This window comes from Cimex lectularius, unplaced genomic scaffold (genome assembly GCF_000648675.2).
Source record: "Cimex lectularius strain Harlan isolate CLEC.00 unplaced genomic scaffold, Clec_2.1 scaffold109, whole genome shotgun sequence".
Classification (NCBI taxonomy): Eukaryota; Metazoa; Arthropoda; class Insecta; order Hemiptera; family Cimicidae; genus Cimex; species Cimex lectularius.
In genome coordinates, this window is record NW_019392781.1 from 764,129 (window position 1) to 781,595 (window position 17,467).

A 17,467-nucleotide genomic window follows, 5' to 3' on the forward strand; every position below is an offset into this window, starting at 1 on the left:
CAAAGTTCATCACCCACCAGACATAAAATGTTCAATTTCAACTAAAAATGTACACATTTCAACATAATTGGCAATATCAGAACATGATTTATACGGTCAAATGATCAAATTTGATTCATCACCCACCTGACATAAAATAAACAATTTCAACTATGAAATGATCAAAGTTAAATTTTTTGGAAAGATTAAAATCAATTGATCATAGTTTATTAATTACATGACAAAAATGTACACATTTCAACATAATTAACAATATCAGAACATGATTTATATGGTCAAATGATCAAAGTTCCATTTTTTCGACCAGTATGATATCAAATTGATCAAAGTTCATTCAAGTAACATTTCAACATAATTGGCAAAAGTAGCAAAGAATTGATATGGTCAATTAATCAAAGTTACATTTTTTGGACAGATTAAAACCAATGGATCAAAGTTCATCAGTACATGACAAAAAAATGCATCATTTCAACATAATTGACAAAAGTAGAACAGCATTGATATGGTGAACTGATCAAAGTTGCATTTTTTGACCAGTTTGAGATCCAAATGATCAAAGTTCATCACCTACCTGACATAAAATGTACAATTTCAACTATGAAATGTTCAAAGTTACATTTTTTGAACTGACGAACTTTGATCAAGGTTCATTTAGTTATATGACAAAAAATGTACCATTTCAACATAATCTGGCAGAATCAGAACAAAAATCTATCCATTTATTATTAATTGAAAATCATATAAAACTGTTGAATTTGCTGATTATGGTCATTAAGAAAATCTCATTTTCAAATTTTCCAAGCAGAATCAGAAAGTGCAATAAATTAAGCTATCTTATGAAGCTGACTTCTTGTAACGTCATCACGTATGGCTGATTTAATTTGAGAATAATTAAATTAAACAAAAATTCTTGAGTGAGATTTTTTATATACATATTTTTGAAACTATTGGCTAGAACCTCGAAGAAAACATCTCAATGTTTATAAAATCATGAAAATTTGTAAAAATTAATTGTACATTTCAATAAATGATTGTACCATTGGACAATACTTTTAAGCTGCGCTTTTACACTGATAGTATAATAATAGTAGGTCGTATTTATATTTCTTGATTTGTCCGAAGAAATATAAGAAATTTCGGAAATGTGGAAAAAATCATCATGGTATTAATTAAATGACTAGACTTATATACAGTAAAAACCTATTAAAATGTAGAAAACTTTATTGCAATGAAGAGTATTTTAGTGTGTTAAGTTTCTTAGAATTGTTGACATGAAAGCATGATTGCATGTACAGTTATTCGTTGTGTTTTAATGATTCCTCAGGAAATCTGCAACATAAAATACATGAAGTGTTTTTTTGATTTATCAATACAAAAAGGAAATATGTTCTGATCACAGAAAAAATACAAACATGTCAATGTATTGTGAGCAGTCGAGTTGAAGATACTTATTAGGAGATTCATCTTCAAGGATCGAGTCGATTTGTGCGACCAGAGTGCTAAAAGTTGGCCTCCTTTGCGGCACTGCGTCCCAACACGAGAGCATTATATCATAGAGATGCTCGCTGCATGCTGGCGGCCGTTCCATCCTGTAACCCTGCAGCAAGAGTTTGCATATATTCCCTGAGAGGAGCGTCGGATAAGGGCAACAACCGAGAGTCATAATTTCCCACAGGAGAACGCCAAAGGACCATCTAAAAAAAATTAAAACAATCTTTTTTTCTTTTTTTTTAATTCTTTAAGAACTCACACATCGCTCTGTGTAGTAAAAATATGGTGTACTAATGATTCTATGGCCATCCATTTAATAGGTAGTCTAGCGACAGTTTTCTTTTTATAGACGTTCTCTTCATAAATATCACGGCTTAGGCCGAAATCGGATATTTTCGCCGTCAGGTTTGATGTCAGGAGGACATTCCTTGCTGCCAGGTCTCGGTGAATTACTCTATTCCTTGATAGGTATTCCTGTTGAAAGGTTTTTTTTTTTTTTTTTTCGTAATGAGGATTTAGATAATTGTTTACCATTCCGATTGAGATCTGCCTTGCAAAGGATATTAAGTCTGTTGTCGTCAAGGATAAATGTTTCTTTTCTAAATCTATCAATCTTAAGTTAAAAATTGTCAAATGCTTGTAAGAAAAGAAAAAATTTACCTGTTCTGCCATAAAGAAAATTAAAAACGCCAGTGTCATTTGGAATCTCTAAAAAACATTAAGGGGAAAAACTTTCTCATGTAAAATTTGTACAACTAATTGTAAAACACAAAGATTATAGAGTATTGTCAAATTTTAAATATTCGAGACTTACCTCAGTATAAATTTAATATTACAAAACTTACCACCTGAATTGTTTAACTCTTTAATAAGCAACTTTGTCTTCCAGACCTTAAAAGAAAATATTTAGGTAAAATCGTTCTGACTACGGCTGCAAACTTAAAACACACATTTCTAAGAAAAATCTGCAAATTCCCCTGGCTACAGTATTCAACGACAAGAAGAAAATTAGAGCTGCAGTAGCCGACAAGGGAAACAATGTTCGCATGAGTTCCGACCCTTTTCATGACTTCCACCTCTTTCTCTAGCTGTTTTTTATCCTCATATGTCGCATGTTCTAAAAAATAGTTCTGTTTATTTATATCGAAACAAAAAAACAATAAAAAATCACCTTTTAGAACTTTGACAGCGACGTCTTTTTGTTTGCCTTTCTCATAAGTGTATTTCGCCCTATGAACAATGCCAAATTCGCCTTCGCCAATCACTTCCAAAAGGGTTATGTTTTCTTTTGGGATTTCATACTCTAGATCGTCCACTTGTAAGTATTTTGATTCATTTGGAAGCTTGAATGCATAATATTCTTTTATAAAATATCTATTAAAGTTTTTTTTTTTAAATACCTTCATTTCTTTTACTTTAGGATCATCTTCTGTTGTGTTTAAATCTATAGTTTTTTTCACTTTAACTACTGCGAGACAGATCAAAGAGAAAGTCACTGCCATGACCAGCACAGAAGGTATTGTATAATAAAGCAATAACATGTTAAAATTCGCTGAATTATTACCTATATATACATAATTAAAAATTTGAAGTAAATAAATTATTAATTTATGCAAAGGCATACTTTCTTCTGATTCATAACATAGATTTTTATGCTCTTTATAAACAGTCTGGCTTTGTCCTGAAATGGCTTCGGCTTTCAAGAAAATGGTGAAAAAATCGCTGTAGTTGTGGGCATCGAAGGAAAAAAAGCTTTCATTCTACAAAACATACGATTATGAATCGAGGAAAAAATATGAATTTTAACAAATTACCCCGTTAATTTCAGTATGGAAACGTTCGTAACTTCCGTTATGAGGTACAATTTCAAAGACGTACGAGTCTGGATTTACGAAAGGGCGAGACCAGTTTACGGTTACGTTGCATTCTTTCTCTTTGATGGTTAGACCTTCTGGTTCGGCCGGTTCTTAAAGTGAAAAAAAAAATTGTTTAATAATTAAATCTATAAAATCCGACAGGATTCGACATACGGCAAATCGTATAGTTGTAATCGTTGATCTCGTTGCAAGAAGGCGTCGTGAAATTGACCCAATACTTCGGACCTTCGCGCCCTTCGGTGTACGGGTAAATGGCGACCGAGTAATTTGTCGAAAACCGAAGATCCTGAAGTTCAGTATTGTATAACTCGTGGTACTGTGAAATTGTAAATAAAAATTAAGATAATAAAAATCAAATAGAATTAATTTTAACTTTCAATTATTACTTTCATTAGGCATAAATTTATCAGATTTAACTTTGAAAAAGATGAATTTTCAAGATTACAGAAAATTTAAATTAAAAAATAAAAGTATTTCATTTTCTTTACTATTACTTAATAAAAGGCAAACCAGTTATGAATAGAAGAAAATGTTTTCTCACCTCTGGAGAAATTTGCACCAAGTCTTGCATGTATCCCTTGGCCCATATGAGTATGTCATAATCGCATATTCGCTCTTGAAATTTAAAAAAAAAAAAATTGTTTTATAAATGACAGCGTTATTAAAAGGAACAAAGCATACCGGGCCCCGGTGTCCAGGATAAAATCAAAGACAACAGCGATCCTCTGCTCAGGATTTGAGTGAAATTTGCAAAAACCACCCTCGTCAAATTGTAATCATCTGAAATCTCGCAATTATAAAAATCCAAACTTTTTTAAATAATCTGAAGGGATGAAATTGAAATTCACCAGAGAGAGTAGAAAAGTGAGAAATAATTTCTCTATCGGTGTCGTTTGAATTAAAATTCAGTCGTATTTCATACAAAATGTCACTCTTTAATTTTTTTATAGCGTATATTTTGGGCAAAACTGAAAACTGTATGAAAATAAAAAGTTTAAAATGAATATGGTTGAGGAATATTTAAGAAAAAGTCAAATACTTCTTTCTTTTGAATCAGAACGTCGTCGTAAACGCTAATGGTATAATTGTTGTACTCAGGACCTTCCAACCCGATGATCAGCATGCGTTCCCTTCTGCATATTAAAGATATTGAAACGTCCGTTGTGTATTTCTGGGGAGTTTGAAAAACGTGTTAACCCCTTTAGCAATATCGATCGAAACTTGAAAACGTTTACCTGAGTGGTTAAAAACTGCATCGTTCCTATTAGAAACCAAGAGAACGCCAGTATTCTCACCATCTTTTGCCTTTGGGGATAATAAGGCCGGATTCGGTATAAATTTTCAAATTATTCGAGAGGAGGGGGAGAGAAATGTAAATGTCAAAATTTAACTTTTTAAAAGGGACACTGCTCAAGTCAGAAAACTGAATTTCAGACGGAAACGCATGACCATTCAAGAAAAGGCAAACCTTTCCTTTCAAAAGATAACAAAAAATTATATTTTTTGATCTTTCATTAGCATTTCCCATTATTAAACAGGAAACTAGGAATAATTTATTCTCTTTTATCTGCCAGATTAACTTTTCTCTCTGTTATTCTACAGATGCAATAAGTTTAATATAAGTACCACCCAGTTTCCCAAGAAGTATAAAAATTTTAAACAGGTTGTTAAAAATAACACATCAAAAGTTTAACTGTAATTTATTACTTTTTTTGCTTTAAAAATTAACAACTAGATATCTTTGTATTCTCAGAAATTCAGAATTCCCGGGTAGGCCTTTTTGCTCTAGGATCGTCTGATCTGTAAACTAAAAATGAAAAAACACAATGAGAAATATGTACAAAAAAATTTTTTTTTAATTGTTACTCACTGACAAAATCCGTTTTGTATTTTGGGTCAAAACAGCCAGATTTTTCATGTTTGTAAACAGCATACACGCCTGCCACTAAGCTACCGGCTGCCATTATTGTAGTTATCGTCACTCCAGGGATCTGATCCCAGCATTTCTTCCAAAGACCGACGACTGAAAACAAACAAAAAATGATAATTGCATGTGTACATTTTAATTATTTAAACAAAAAAATTAAATTGATGGTAACAAAAAATTGAACAAGCATTTGAAAAAATAGTAGAACTGGAATATTTACAAGCAGAACTGAATATCGTAAACACTTCAATGAGACCCTAAATGTAATGGAAATGCCTATTCCTAGCGCCAGAAAATGCAAGTGTAATTTCATAAAAATTTTTGCTCAGATTAACTCCTGAATACATGTTACAATGACGCCAACACCTAAGCAAATTTCACCTTGATAAAAGTCTGTTGATTGATCTGGTGTGACTGCTGCAATAAGATAACTAAAATGTACGGCTATTTTGTTATCGCGCTACCTAGGTGTAAACCTGGACTCAAAACTGACATGGGCTGAACATATAAAGTATCAGGTCGTTAAAGTTTGCAGAAGAATAAGATATCTGAGACAAGAAATCTCCTCTCACTTTGAATACTGAGCAACTACTATACCTAATGATAATTAGGCCTATAAGGACATACTCCTGTGAACTCTGGGGAGCAGCTGCAACCAATCATCTGAACAAAATACAGGTAATACAAGTTCTACGTCTCATCACAGGAGCCCCGTGGTATGTCCGTGACAGTATCCTGCACCAAGATCTAGGCATCCCTAGAATCTAGGCATCTAGGCAGGTTGCCAGAAAAGCCTATAGAGAACTTAACACGAGGATGACGACCATCTAATAATCACTCAAATCTTGACTTGACTCCTCCGACGACTCAGGACAAAGTTACCTCAAGGTTCCTGCTTGACGATACATAGTCATGTGTACACAGCAATATTTATTAATAAATTATAATCGTACTTTTTCTGTAAATTATTATGAGAGTGACAAAGTCAATAATTATAATTTTGATGAAGGCTAGTTAATGGAATGCACATTTACACATATTACATGTTATTAGCATAACTTGTTATGCTACTAGCTTCTGTTTTATCAAAACTGTAATAATTTGTACAGATCAATAAAGTTTTCTTCCTAAAAAAATAAAAATTAAAAAAAACAGAATACAGATGCATATGGAGTGTTTTATAAACGAAAGATCTGATCAATTGATTAATATATATGCCGGTTAAATTATGGCAGTAATATGAGCGATTTATAGGTCAAACAACAGTAAATCTAATTTTAAAGACACAGAAATCATGTGAAATAAAACCTGTAAATATCAATAAATGTTCAAAAGTCAAACTGATCCTAGACAGTCCTGAAAGTCGGAAGTAGTACAAATGTGCTAGGAAGTACTAGTAGGAGGTCAGCTGAGGACTGTCAAGCAGAGATTAGTCAAAACTAGGAATTTGGAACAGTTCAAGGAAGAGTAAGGTACATCAAACTGCTACAGAACTGTCCAGAAAGCCTTCGTTATCGGGTGGAACAGTAAGGGCCTCCAACAGGCAAAAGAGCCAAGGTTAGAAATGCCATTTACTGAGAGCCAATGATTGTAGCCAATGCTCCTCCTGAAGACTGTCTATCTTAGGGATTCAGGACAGACCAAGGCAATCAAGCAGGGTTTAGAAATGCCAATGACTGCCAAACTACTAATGACTTTTGATGAACTGAGAAGAGTTGGACCAATGATTGTAGGAAGTACTTGATGAAGTTGATCCAGCTGAAGGGCTATCTATCCCAGGGATTCAAAACAATCCAAGGTAATCGAGCTGAGGTTAGAAATGCCAATGACTGTCGAAATGAGTAAAAAGGGTTGGTGACTTTTGAGCTGAGATGGGTAGAGCCAATGATTGTAGGAAGTACTGGATGAAGTGGATCCAGCTGAAGACTGCTATCCTAGGGATTCGGAACAGTCCAAGGCAATCAAGCTGAGGTTAGAAATGCCAATGATTGTCGAAATGAGTACAAAAGAGCTAGTGACTGTTGAGCTGAGATGAGTAGAGCCAATGATTGTAGGAAGTACTAATGAAGATGATCCAGCTGAAGACTGCTATCCTAGGGATTTGGAATAGTCCAAGGCAATCAAGCTGTGCTTAAAATGCCAATGACTGTCAAACAGAGTATAAAAGAGCTGAGGACAGTTCAACCAATGACTGGGTGGAGCCCTGGAGACGATCTATAGAAGATAGTTAATGCTAGGGGTTCAGAACAGCCTGAGGCAATAGAGCAAAGCATAGAAGTGCCAATGATTGCCGAACTAAAAGCAAAAAGTGCTAATGACTTTTGAGCTAAGCACAATTGGTCAATTAATTGTAGGGAGCACTAACTTGAGTTGTCCAGCTGAGGACTAGCAATTAGAGGAATAATCAATCCTAGAAATTAGGAACAGTCTCAGATAACAGAGCAAAGGATAGAAGTGCCAATGATTACTGAACTGAAAGCAAGTGTTAATGACTGTGGATCAGTGGAAAGTTGAGCCAATGACTGTTAATAAGTCCAGCTGAGGATGATGAATCCAAGGGATTTGGAATGATTCAAGACAATCAAGATGGATTAGACGTGCCGATGACACAATCTTTTACTTGCAGGTTTAGCCAATTTTAATACTTGGAATTGGAACTCAAAATGATGTGAGGCAATCAGGCCAAGGTTACTAGGGCCATCAACTGTTAAACTGAGGATAAAAGTGTCAACTTTGCAGCTGAAGTGCCAACAATTGTAGAGAATGGTTGACGCCAGGACAGTCAACCAGACGATAGTCAAATCCTAGTCACTCGGATCTGTCTGAGGCAATCGAGCCGGTGTCAGACGTCAGACTGTCAAGAAGAGAAAAAAAAAAATGTGCTTGTTGAAGAAAAAGGAATTTTGTGAACATGTATTCTCAACATAAGCAGATTATAATGATCACGATTATAAACCACAAGTTCGCAGAGACCTCAACCAGACATTTATCTTTTACCCTAGACTTTTATGATTATAATCTTGTATGAGTGGTACAAACTATAATATTGGTTTCTTTCATCAGAGGTCTATCATATTCACTTTATGTTATTCTCTTCCTGCAGCAGTTCAGTTAAACAGTGTAAATAAAGAATGAATTTTTTGTATATATCTTACTTCCTCTGCCGTATGGTGAAGCTGAAGCCATCCCGTCAAATACTTCTAGTAAGTATCCAAGCTCCGAAGTCCAAATAAGCAAGAGATCAACTTATAACCTCCGAAGAGATAAAATAACCTCCTATTATGTTACATGCAACATAAATTTAAAAGAGCTGTGGTCAAAATAGAAAATTTTCATTTATTTAAGGTTCAATTATTAAAGAACGACGATAAAAGAACATTTTGCCTTCAAAGAGAAAAAAAGGGCCTCGGATGACCGCTCGTGCTTCCGCTTCGTTTAAATCAAAATAACTGATAAGGACCGTTTCATCAAAGGGTGAATGCCTTTTTTAACATTTAATACAAAAACCCCAAAATCAAATCCCATTATTATATATTAATTTACGTCTTTGTTTCTAATAAAATTATGGTTGGCCAATTAATTGTTTTTATTTTCAAATTTGGCTCAATCAAACTTTGTTTGGTGACTTTACTTAAGGAAAACTAAGTAGCTAGGTGACTTTTTGTTATAAGTACTTGAAGCACTTGTATAGGCACTTAATTGACTTTTTGAACCTTTTGCAATATTTTAACTGTTTTTGCTTGATGCTCAACCAGCATTAGGTCTGTCTTCATTGACGGGTTTGTTGAAGAAAATATATATAAACCATAAACAGTGATTGTACGGGTGCTTTCTAACAATTTATTTCCAGGGGTATTGTTCATTGGATGACTATTCTTACCGCACAGACTTTGTGTTGGGCTCATTCGAAGGAAAATTTGGAAAATCCTGGGTTAGGAAAGTACTGAACAACTCAGTTTACTTTGCGGATATCCTCTATGCTCCCTCAGCTCACCTTTCCATATGGATTTTCACCTCTTACAAGCTTGACAGGTCCACAATTTCTCGCCTTTTGAACGGCACTCATTTACTCATGTTTTCCATAATGGCCTTAGGTCGTACAACAAAAAATGCAAAACAGCATTGTGCTCTTAGATCTATAGCTTATTGTGCATATTTATTTATTTTACATACAACTTATTTATTTTTACTCTAACTGGTCGCCTATGATTTGAGCTGTAAGGAATATAAAAATAAAAAATAAATAAATAACAAGCGAGTAAAAATGTACCCAATACGTGACCCCATGCCAGTTTAGCATGAGTTCACTGACTTGCAGACCAACATCAAATCATGTTTTCACTTGAGCCATCAATTATCTCTTACCAGAAGATTCTTCGATATTTTTCAAATATCTTTCACTTTCAATATTCCTTTGAAATTCCTTTACTAAGTCTATTTTCTAGAAATTATCGGTTCGACGATGTTGTGAATTGGAGCATTGTATTTCTTTACCTGCCGTGAAAAATTTTGGATCTTAGGCAGACCCACAGGCATGTAAAAAACAACAATAGCAGAAAATAAGCAATGCTACCTGAATTGCAATGCTAAATTAAAAGCGGGTATGTAGAAGTGTAATTTCAAGTTCCAGGCGAGCCAGCATGAATAAAAAACCATACTACTTGCAGGACCTGGAATATTCTGCGTTACAATATCAATAATCAGAATTCTTAGAACAGGAGATGACCCAAGAAGTATTAACTGATTGAAGTCTCTCAGTTGTACAAGAATTTAGAAATTAGAAGAAAGAAAAACCTCTCATTACAAGAATTTTCTTACTGTAATTTCTCAAACGAAATTTGATGTGTTAGTCTATGTTGTAAGCATATTTTAAGGCCATCATTGTCTAAGTTTATCACCACTTGAACACTGTTAATATGAGAGCGAGATAATGAGAGCGTTTTTATAATTCTTTTTCATGATTTTTAAGTTTACAGTGTAGAGCATTTGGGTCAAGCCTGGCAACCAAAGGCAAGTGACAGACACACAGACAAAACGCACCCAGACCACCGGATACCACTACTGACCAACTATTTGATTATTAAAGTTAGACTTTTATCTAGAGACAGTCCTAGATACTTCATCAAGTTAGGGCTTTTTTGATTTCATGAGTTCTTAAAGCAATTTCTACTGCCATGTTAGTACCCATCCTCTTGCCTAATACTTTGATAATATTTCCTACTGCCTATGTATGGCCTGCTGGACTGGTTGTCATCTCAACACAACTATCTATTTCCTTTCTTTATAAAACTTACGCTTATCGTTGTAAAAATGAGAATACTGCTGTTTCTTAATCAGAATAAATTGTTTTGAATGATCAGGAAGATCATGAATGTACAAAATTTATAAAAATGTTATGTGGATTCTCCCCTGGTTAATTATTGTTCTCTATTTTGTTTTGCCAACATCATAGGCTCCGCTGCAGATGTATATTTTATACGGGTTTTGTTTGGATTAAGCCAACCAAAGACATTTCTATGTTAGAAAAGGCCACGACAAATTGCTTCATGACTATTTAGGATTTTGGTCCATCACTCTAAGTTGGTGGGGTTTGAAAATTTTTAAGCCAACATAGAGTACAGATCTATTGTGTGATATTGAGTTTACACTTTTAAAATGAGATTTCACTTTCAAATGTGACATATTTCAGACTTGATGTGATTCAAAAGATGTTAAAGTTATTTTTGTGTTCAAATCCAAAATATTTCAATAATTTAACCCTTGTGCTTGGATTAAAAACTGATTTTTTTTTAATGTAATTTCAGTGTGAAATGCAAATTCTTCAAGGACGAATGCTGGACATTTTAACCGTTGCGATTCCAATCGGCGTTTACACGATTTACAAATTGCACAGCTATAAAAAAACACTGAGGGACATCGAAGCCGAGGTGAAAAGGCAGAAATCAATCGTGAACGATGCGCTCTTTTTCAGAGCATCGGGCGTCGGTGACTGCGAAAAGCACATCTACAAAAAGAAGCTGTGTTTTAAGTCCGACTGCCCTTACAGGAAGCTAAGGTGAGCCTGACATTGTTTAAAAAAAAAAACATATTTGTGTTACATAATGTTTCTTGTGTGTATTTTATTAGTTAGTTTTGAATTAATTGTATGCACTAAAAAATATGACAATTAAAAGCATTTCTCAACATAATAAAAGGCGCATGAGAATATAAAATATATATTTACAGTAAATACATTATATACAGTAAATAAAACACATAGAACTTCACTAATCTATATCTTCTATAGTGAAGTTTTTGTCCTTTTTCATTTTCTTGAGAAAAGAGATGTTATCTTCCAATTCTTTCCAGTTATCTTCTGTCATCGTTTTCCTCTTTCTTTTCTTTTTGGTCTTGCCTTCTTCGATTTTCTTCTTCCTGAGTTCTCTCTTTTTCCTGCGTTTCTCTTTAACTTCTTCTTTTTTCTCTTTCGTCTGCGACCATGGCGTCGACTGTTTCATCTTCTTCGCCTTGACCCCCGGCCAGACACCCGTCTCTTTGTAGATCTCAAGCTTGTTGATTCTCGAGTTTTCCTTTTGCTTGTCTTTATACGAAATAGTGTTGAAGTCTAAATCTGTCGCTTCGAAATCGACCTGTCTGTTCTTGAGCTCGGGCATTTTCGGCAATCGGAGCAGCCCGTAGGAAGAAGCCAAGCCTGCGAAGTCCAAATCTTTGACCCTTAATAAAAAATTACACTCGTGTTTTGCATAAGCGCGTATGTATGACACAAAAGCAAGGTTGGCTCTGTCGAAATAAGCCCTGTCGCTTTTCTGCATTTCCTGCGCTAAATTTTTTATCCTGTCTAAGTCTTTGCTATCTAAATCCTTATAAACCTCCAGCTGGACTTTTTGGTTCCTCTGGATGAAATCGATGTACGCATCCTCATTCGGCATCAACAAGGACAGTGCGCTTCCGACATTACCGATACGCGCTGTCCGCCCGCACCGGTGGACAAAAGCAGAAACCGAAGTTGGCAAGTCGAACTGGACCACCCAGTGTACGTCGGGTATGTCGATACCCCTCTCCATGACATCTGTACAAGCCAGGATCCCGCATTCAGCATCTCGAAACTCCTGGAGCATTTTCTGCCTCTTCTTTTTCATCTTGCCGTGTAGTCCGAAGAAAGTAAACTTCGGAAGTAGCCTTTTGAGTAAAGTCGTGAAATATTCAACAGAAGCGCAGGTCAAAAAGAAGATTATGTATTTTTGATTCTTTCCTTGCTCTTTAAGAAACGACAATAAAAACGATAACTTCTCTTTAGGTGGTATTATTTTGTAAAAATTTATCAGCTCCTTCGGTGTAGATATTTTCTGTGAAGACTGTTTTACCGAGACTATAACAGGGTTTCTTAAACCGGCTCGTACTAGAAGTTCAAGTCGCCTTGTCTGTGTCGCAGAAAAAAGGCTCGTTCTTCTCTGCTTTGGCAAATAAGATAGTATTGTGTTGAGAGACTTCTCAAACCCGAGTTCGAGAAGTCTGTCGGCCTCGTCTAAAACCAACATCTCTATTGATTTTAGAGCTATGTGCAGTGGGATGTCGCCTCGGGTGAGCAGATCTTCCAACCGACCTGGTGTCGCGATTATAATGTTGACACCGTCTTTCTTCAACTTTTCTATATCATCGGTGACCTTCGTTCCACCTATGATCAACGCCTGTTTGTAAGGGTTTGTCATGTTTTTTAAAAAGTCGTTCAGCACCCGGCTGATCTGCTGGGCTAGCTCACGGGTAGGGGAGACTATCAGACCGCCTATCTCGAAATTCTTCCAGGCTTCTGCCCTCCTGTGCATCCGTTCCAGCAAAGGGATTATAAAAGCGAGGGTCTTACCACTGCCGGTGACTGCTTCTGCAGCGACATCCTTGTTACCTAATAGCAGCGGGATGACTGTCGCCTGGACAGGGGTCATTGTTGTGAATCCCAGTCGATCCAAGGTTTCTAAAACGAAATCGCTCAATTTGGGGACGACACTTATCCATTTTGTCTCCATTTCTAGGCTGTAAACAAACTGACAGTTACCACGTGGGCAACCTGTTCCAATGCAACCTCAAACTGAATATATAATAAAAACAATTCTACATTTAAGAAAATCTATTTTTTGCTACCATTTAAAAGTCCATCTTTCTGCTAGTTTAACTGTTTATCTTTAAATAAACAAAAATAAACAACTAAACTGTTTTAACTTTCATTAAAGACACTAGTGAGTAGTGATACATAGTGTTTGAAACCTCCAATAGGCTATAAAGGTCAAAAGGGACTCTGTTGAAGTTTGAACACGGTTTCTGAAGCTTTCTCTGCATCGGTTAGATGACATGGCTGACAGGCTGACCCAACTGCAGGACACGGTGAACCAGCAAGCGGAGTACTTCTGCAACTCCATAGGTATACTGCAGCAGCACTCGACCCCGTCCAAGTTCGCCGGTTTTGACCGTTCTGGGTCTCAGACTCCGCAGCAACAGCAGGACGACTACGCCCAGCTATTCGCCACCCTCATAACTCGCTGCGCCAAGGACATAGACGCCTTGATCGAGTCTCTTCCTTCGGACGAGTCGTCCAACGACCTCCAGCTCCAGTGCCTCAAACGTCTCGAGCAAGACAACCAAGAAGCAGCAGAACGTCTGGACGAGGTTGTACGACGTGGTGAAATTCTCCTTGAACAGGTCCAAGCTTCACTTGCTGATATCGCCCAAAGCCAACTCGACATGCAGCACCTCGCGCCAAAAAATTAACTTCCACTTTTCTATTTTCCTGTAAATATTTATTATTGTAATAAAGACATTTCTAATTGGATTCAGAAACTTATTCGATCCATTTCCAGTTTTGCGTATTTCTATTTCTGCGTAGCTCACACTGGCAGGAGCTTTCTCAACCTACGACCTGCGCGGCTTCATAACTGTGGTCCATGGAAGGTCCTTGGCAAACTTTGACAAAAAATAATATTTACAAAAATAAATCTAGAAAAACCAATAAAAATGAGTACTGAAAACGAAAGTTTTTTTTTTATTTTGCAGCAGTCATTATGTTTTCCACAGACTTCAGCTATTAAACAAATGCCATCCATTTTTAAGAAAGTTTTGGATCTGTTCAAATGATTAATTATATCAAGTCGCGGCCGTTTATCAATTCTTTTCACAATACTGTGTGATGATTGGGAAGTCTTCATCATTCCTTGATTCACCATACAGAAATGAGGTGGCTGTCTTTCAGATCAGGGATGGTACCCTGGCGGGTACAGAAGAGCCTTAGCCACCAGCCGTCTATCGAACTATCGAAAGCTGCAGCAAACAGCGCCACACAATTGTTTTGTCCTGAGACATCAGCAGAACTACTAAACCTGATGTGTCAGGACTAGAATGATAGTTGGACTGCTGACTGGATACTACAGACTCAGAGCAGCAGAAACAGATATTGCCAATAAGAGACAATGTAGAATGTTTTCTGTTGGTTCAAAGGCCTAAGCAGATTCCTACTCATCTCCTGGAGGATAAAAAGCCAAGGCCTGAAGGATTCATCTGGGACCCCTTGACAAAGCTTTGAGATCGAATAAAAAGCCTTAAGATTAATGAAGAGCTTTAGACAATAACGGAAATTGTACAATAGACCAATATAAAATCATGATTTATTTTAATTTTTAACCCTAACCTAAGACATCATAGACACAAAATTAAAGCAGGTCTGTTATACCCAATCATTCTTCTTTATGCATTACAATGTTTACTATGAAAACTATCTCTGCTACTATTTGAACTGCTGTAATTGTTAAATTATTTTAATTAATTAATATTTTTATCTAAGGTCTTGGGAGAGGTGAAAAAGCTAGTGTCACGAGCGGGATTCGAACCCACGACCTTCTGCTCAATTCACTGCTGCTCTAACCACTTCAGCCTTTTCATCTCAACCAAGACCTTAAATAAAAAGTATAATAATTACTATGGCCAATTTTGACTACTAAATACATAATTTCAAATTATTGTTTAATCATGTAGAAACTTTTTTGTTTTTGCTCTTTAGGTTCATAACTTAAAATTAACCTGTTATAGAATGGTTTAATTGTCCTAATAATATAATTTAACCGTTCACCAAGCTTTTTCTTATTTTGAGACCCATTGTTGGAATCTAACCTTCAAGAGATTGTCAGAGGAAATTTTATACAATTTCAGATACATCATGGACTGTCTTGAGAGCTGTAGACAGTCTCTGGACGTATGCATCCACCTGCTAACGTCCATGGAGATCGCTACGTGCATCATCAATGCCCAGAAGAGAGGCGTCAAAGTGCGTGTCATTTGCGACAACGAGATGTCGACGAACAAAGGATCTCAGGTGCGCACCATCAGCGAAGCAGGTAAAAGAACGAATGTAAAGCGATTCGCATTTAAAATTTTACTTTTTTTTTTTTTTAATCAGGCGTAGCCGTAAGAATCCCGCTGCTCAATTACCACATGCACAGCAAGATAGCGATAATCGACAAATGGAAAGTAATGACAGGCTCGGTCAATTGGACTGTCCAGGGTAAATATTCGTTTTCCCCTGGTATTTAGCGAATTTATTTGACTTAAACCGTATTATTAGGCATGTACGGCAACTGGGACAACCTTGTTGTAACGTCGCAGAAGGATATCGTGAAGAATGCCATGGACACATTCGAGCTGATCTGGAACGACCCAAAAACCGAAATGTTCTGCTGAATTTATTTTTATAATATTATAAGGCTTAATTTTATATAATTTTTTTACTGTATGTGCATTATTTAGAAAAAAATAATTAAATGTTTATAAACAAAAATCTACGAGTTAAAAAAACAACAACAATCAAGCCCAGTGTAAAACTAATGCCAAAATCAATTCATAATCTATCCAGGATTTAACACATTAATTTTTAATTAATAAATCAATTAAGAAAATTAGACAAATTTTTTTATACATTTATTTATCATTACAACTGGTCAAATAAGACCATATATTAATTTAACAATGAATAACTTAGAAGTCAATAAATTTTTATGTATTATTTTAACAGGCCGACAAACATCAAGCCCTCTGTGCTTTAAGCAAAATTTCTTCTTTTTTTTTCTTGCATCTTTGTTATTGTCTATATCATATTTTGTCTATTTTATTCTTGATAACCTCTCAAAGGTAACTCAGGTTGTCAAATTGTTATTAAGAGAACAAGAAACACGCAACCCAAAGATTTTGCGGTGGAAGAAGCCTCAAGTGCTCAAGTTCAGTTCAAAAGCACCGCAGCGTTGCCATTGCGGGAAAAGAACGAGACATTCGTTTAAAAATGAAAACAAATCATTAAAAGGTTCACTATTATAAATAAATAATTTATTTTCGACCGCTCCTCACGAATCCGACAAATTAAATAATTTATATTTAAAACAAGTTGTTCCAAAAAAAGAAAAACTCTTCATTAAAACTTCGAAAATCACTGGAAAAGTCAAACAGAAAAAATACAATCCCAAAATTGTGTATGTGACCGTTAGTTTAAAAATCGAGTATACACAAAAAAAACCAAGATCACTGATAAGTCGTATCACCTCGTCACAATATTTTGTGATTTTTATACTATCAACACAACTTGATGATTAGGCCTGTGGTTTATGTTTAAAAAACATGAAGTCGAGGTAAGTTCTTAAAGCAATTGAAGTATAAGGGAGTACAACTTTTTCATGAACGCCGTAGCGTAAAAAGAAACGAATATAAAACCAGGAAGATTTCTAGGATGAAAAGATTTTGTGTAAAATTTAAAAAAAAACTTCAACCTACGTTACTGGCTCTCCATTGTACATATATTTAAATAGGTTTATTATTGCAATAACAATCCCCTAAGTTTAGTTTTCTTTTATTCCAAATTATTTCTATTGGCAATGTTATTTATGAATCATGAGCTTCATAAAAAAAAGAATCAAATTTATTTTGAAATTAACTTTAAAAAAAAACACTTTTACAAGCCCAGCCTGCTGGGAAGAAAATAAAGATAGGAATGAATTCCAACATAATATTCTATTGAAATTATAATTAAATCTATTGACTCAAGTGTTAAAAAAAATTACAAACTTAACAGTATTACAAGAACTGGTTTTAAAAAACAATTGAATCACCAAAGTATTGACTATAATAATTAATAGAAAAAAAATTT

The 17,467-nt window shown here is 35.3% G+C and overlaps 4 protein-coding genes across 4 annotated transcripts; 2 read left to right on the top strand and 2 right to left on the bottom strand.

Moving 5' to 3' along the window:
- Positions 1-1,459: 1,459 nt before the first annotated feature.
- LOC106665892 (tyrosine-protein kinase receptor torso-like) lies at positions 1,460-8,542 on the bottom strand. The gene is made up of 18 exons (XM_024227748.1): positions 8,451-8,542; positions 5,239-5,391; positions 4,604-5,175; positions 4,408-4,539; positions 4,217-4,343; positions 4,050-4,148; positions 3,910-3,983; positions 3,522-3,684; positions 3,306-3,457; positions 3,116-3,251; positions 2,892-3,055; positions 2,663-2,834; positions 2,442-2,608; positions 2,337-2,382; positions 2,152-2,199; positions 2,023-2,096; positions 1,753-1,965; positions 1,460-1,694 (listed from the first exon to the last, which is right to left on the bottom strand). The coding sequence occupies exons 3-18, from the start codon at positions 4,664-4,666 to the stop codon at positions 1,551-1,553; spliced, it is 1,974 nt and encodes a 657-aa protein (XP_024083516.1). The 5' UTR covers positions 4,667-5,175; positions 5,239-5,391; positions 8,451-8,542; the 3' UTR covers positions 1,460-1,550.
- A 19-nt stretch (positions 8,543-8,561) lies between these two features.
- LOC106665986 (mitochondrial cardiolipin hydrolase-like) lies at positions 8,562-16,048 on the top strand. The gene is made up of 5 exons (XM_014392829.1): positions 8,562-8,769; positions 11,100-11,350; positions 15,487-15,671; positions 15,734-15,838; positions 15,899-16,048. The coding sequence occupies exons 2-5, from the start codon at positions 11,106-11,108 to the stop codon at positions 16,012-16,014; spliced, it is 651 nt and encodes a 216-aa protein (XP_014248315.1). The 5' UTR covers positions 8,562-8,769; positions 11,100-11,105; the 3' UTR covers positions 16,015-16,048.
- LOC106665985 (ATP-dependent RNA helicase DDX55) lies at positions 11,495-13,381 on the bottom strand. The gene has a single exon (XM_014392828.2). It carries the CDS (start codon positions 13,314-13,316, stop codon positions 11,562-11,564), a length of 1,755 nt encoding a protein of 584 aa, XP_014248314.1. The 5' UTR covers positions 13,317-13,381; the 3' UTR covers positions 11,495-11,561.
- On the top strand, positions 13,555-14,116 carry LOC106665987 (mediator of RNA polymerase II transcription subunit 21). The gene has a single exon (XM_014392830.2). It carries the CDS (start codon positions 13,639-13,641, stop codon positions 14,053-14,055), a length of 417 nt encoding a protein of 138 aa, XP_014248316.1. The 5' UTR covers positions 13,555-13,638; the 3' UTR covers positions 14,056-14,116.
- Positions 16,049-17,467: the final 1,419 nt, after the last annotated feature.

Bases quoted from the DNA above. Each gene is read 5' to 3' on its own strand.
- LOC106665892 (XM_024227748.1), bottom strand. From the start codon at position 4,666: ATGGTGAGAATACTGGCGTTCTCTTGGTTTCTAATAGGAACGATGCAG. The intron at 3,685-3,909 runs GTGAGAAAACAT...ACAATTTCACAG, and splicing joins TGGTGCAAATTTCTCCAGAG to TACCACGAGTTATACAATAC. The intron at 2,609-2,662 runs GTGATTTTTTAT...ACTATTTTTTAG, and splicing joins CGCTGTCAAAGTTCTAAAAG to AACATGCGACATATGAGGAT.
- LOC106665986 (XM_014392829.1), top strand. From the start codon at position 11,106: ATGCAAATTCTTCAAGGACGAATGCTGGACATTTTAACCGTTGCGATT. The intron at 11,351-15,486 runs GTGAGCCTGACA...ATACAATTTCAG, and splicing joins TGCCCTTACAGGAAGCTAAG to ATACATCATGGACTGTCTTG. The intron at 15,839-15,898 runs GTAAATATTCGT...CCGTATTATTAG, and splicing joins GGTCAATTGGACTGTCCAGG to GCATGTACGGCAACTGGGAC.
- LOC106665985 (XM_014392828.2), bottom strand. From the start codon at position 13,316: ATGGAGACAAAATGGATAAGTGTCGTCCCCAAATTGAGCGATTTCGTT.
- LOC106665987 (XM_014392830.2), top strand. From the start codon at position 13,639: ATGGCTGACAGGCTGACCCAACTGCAGGACACGGTGAACCAGCAAGCG.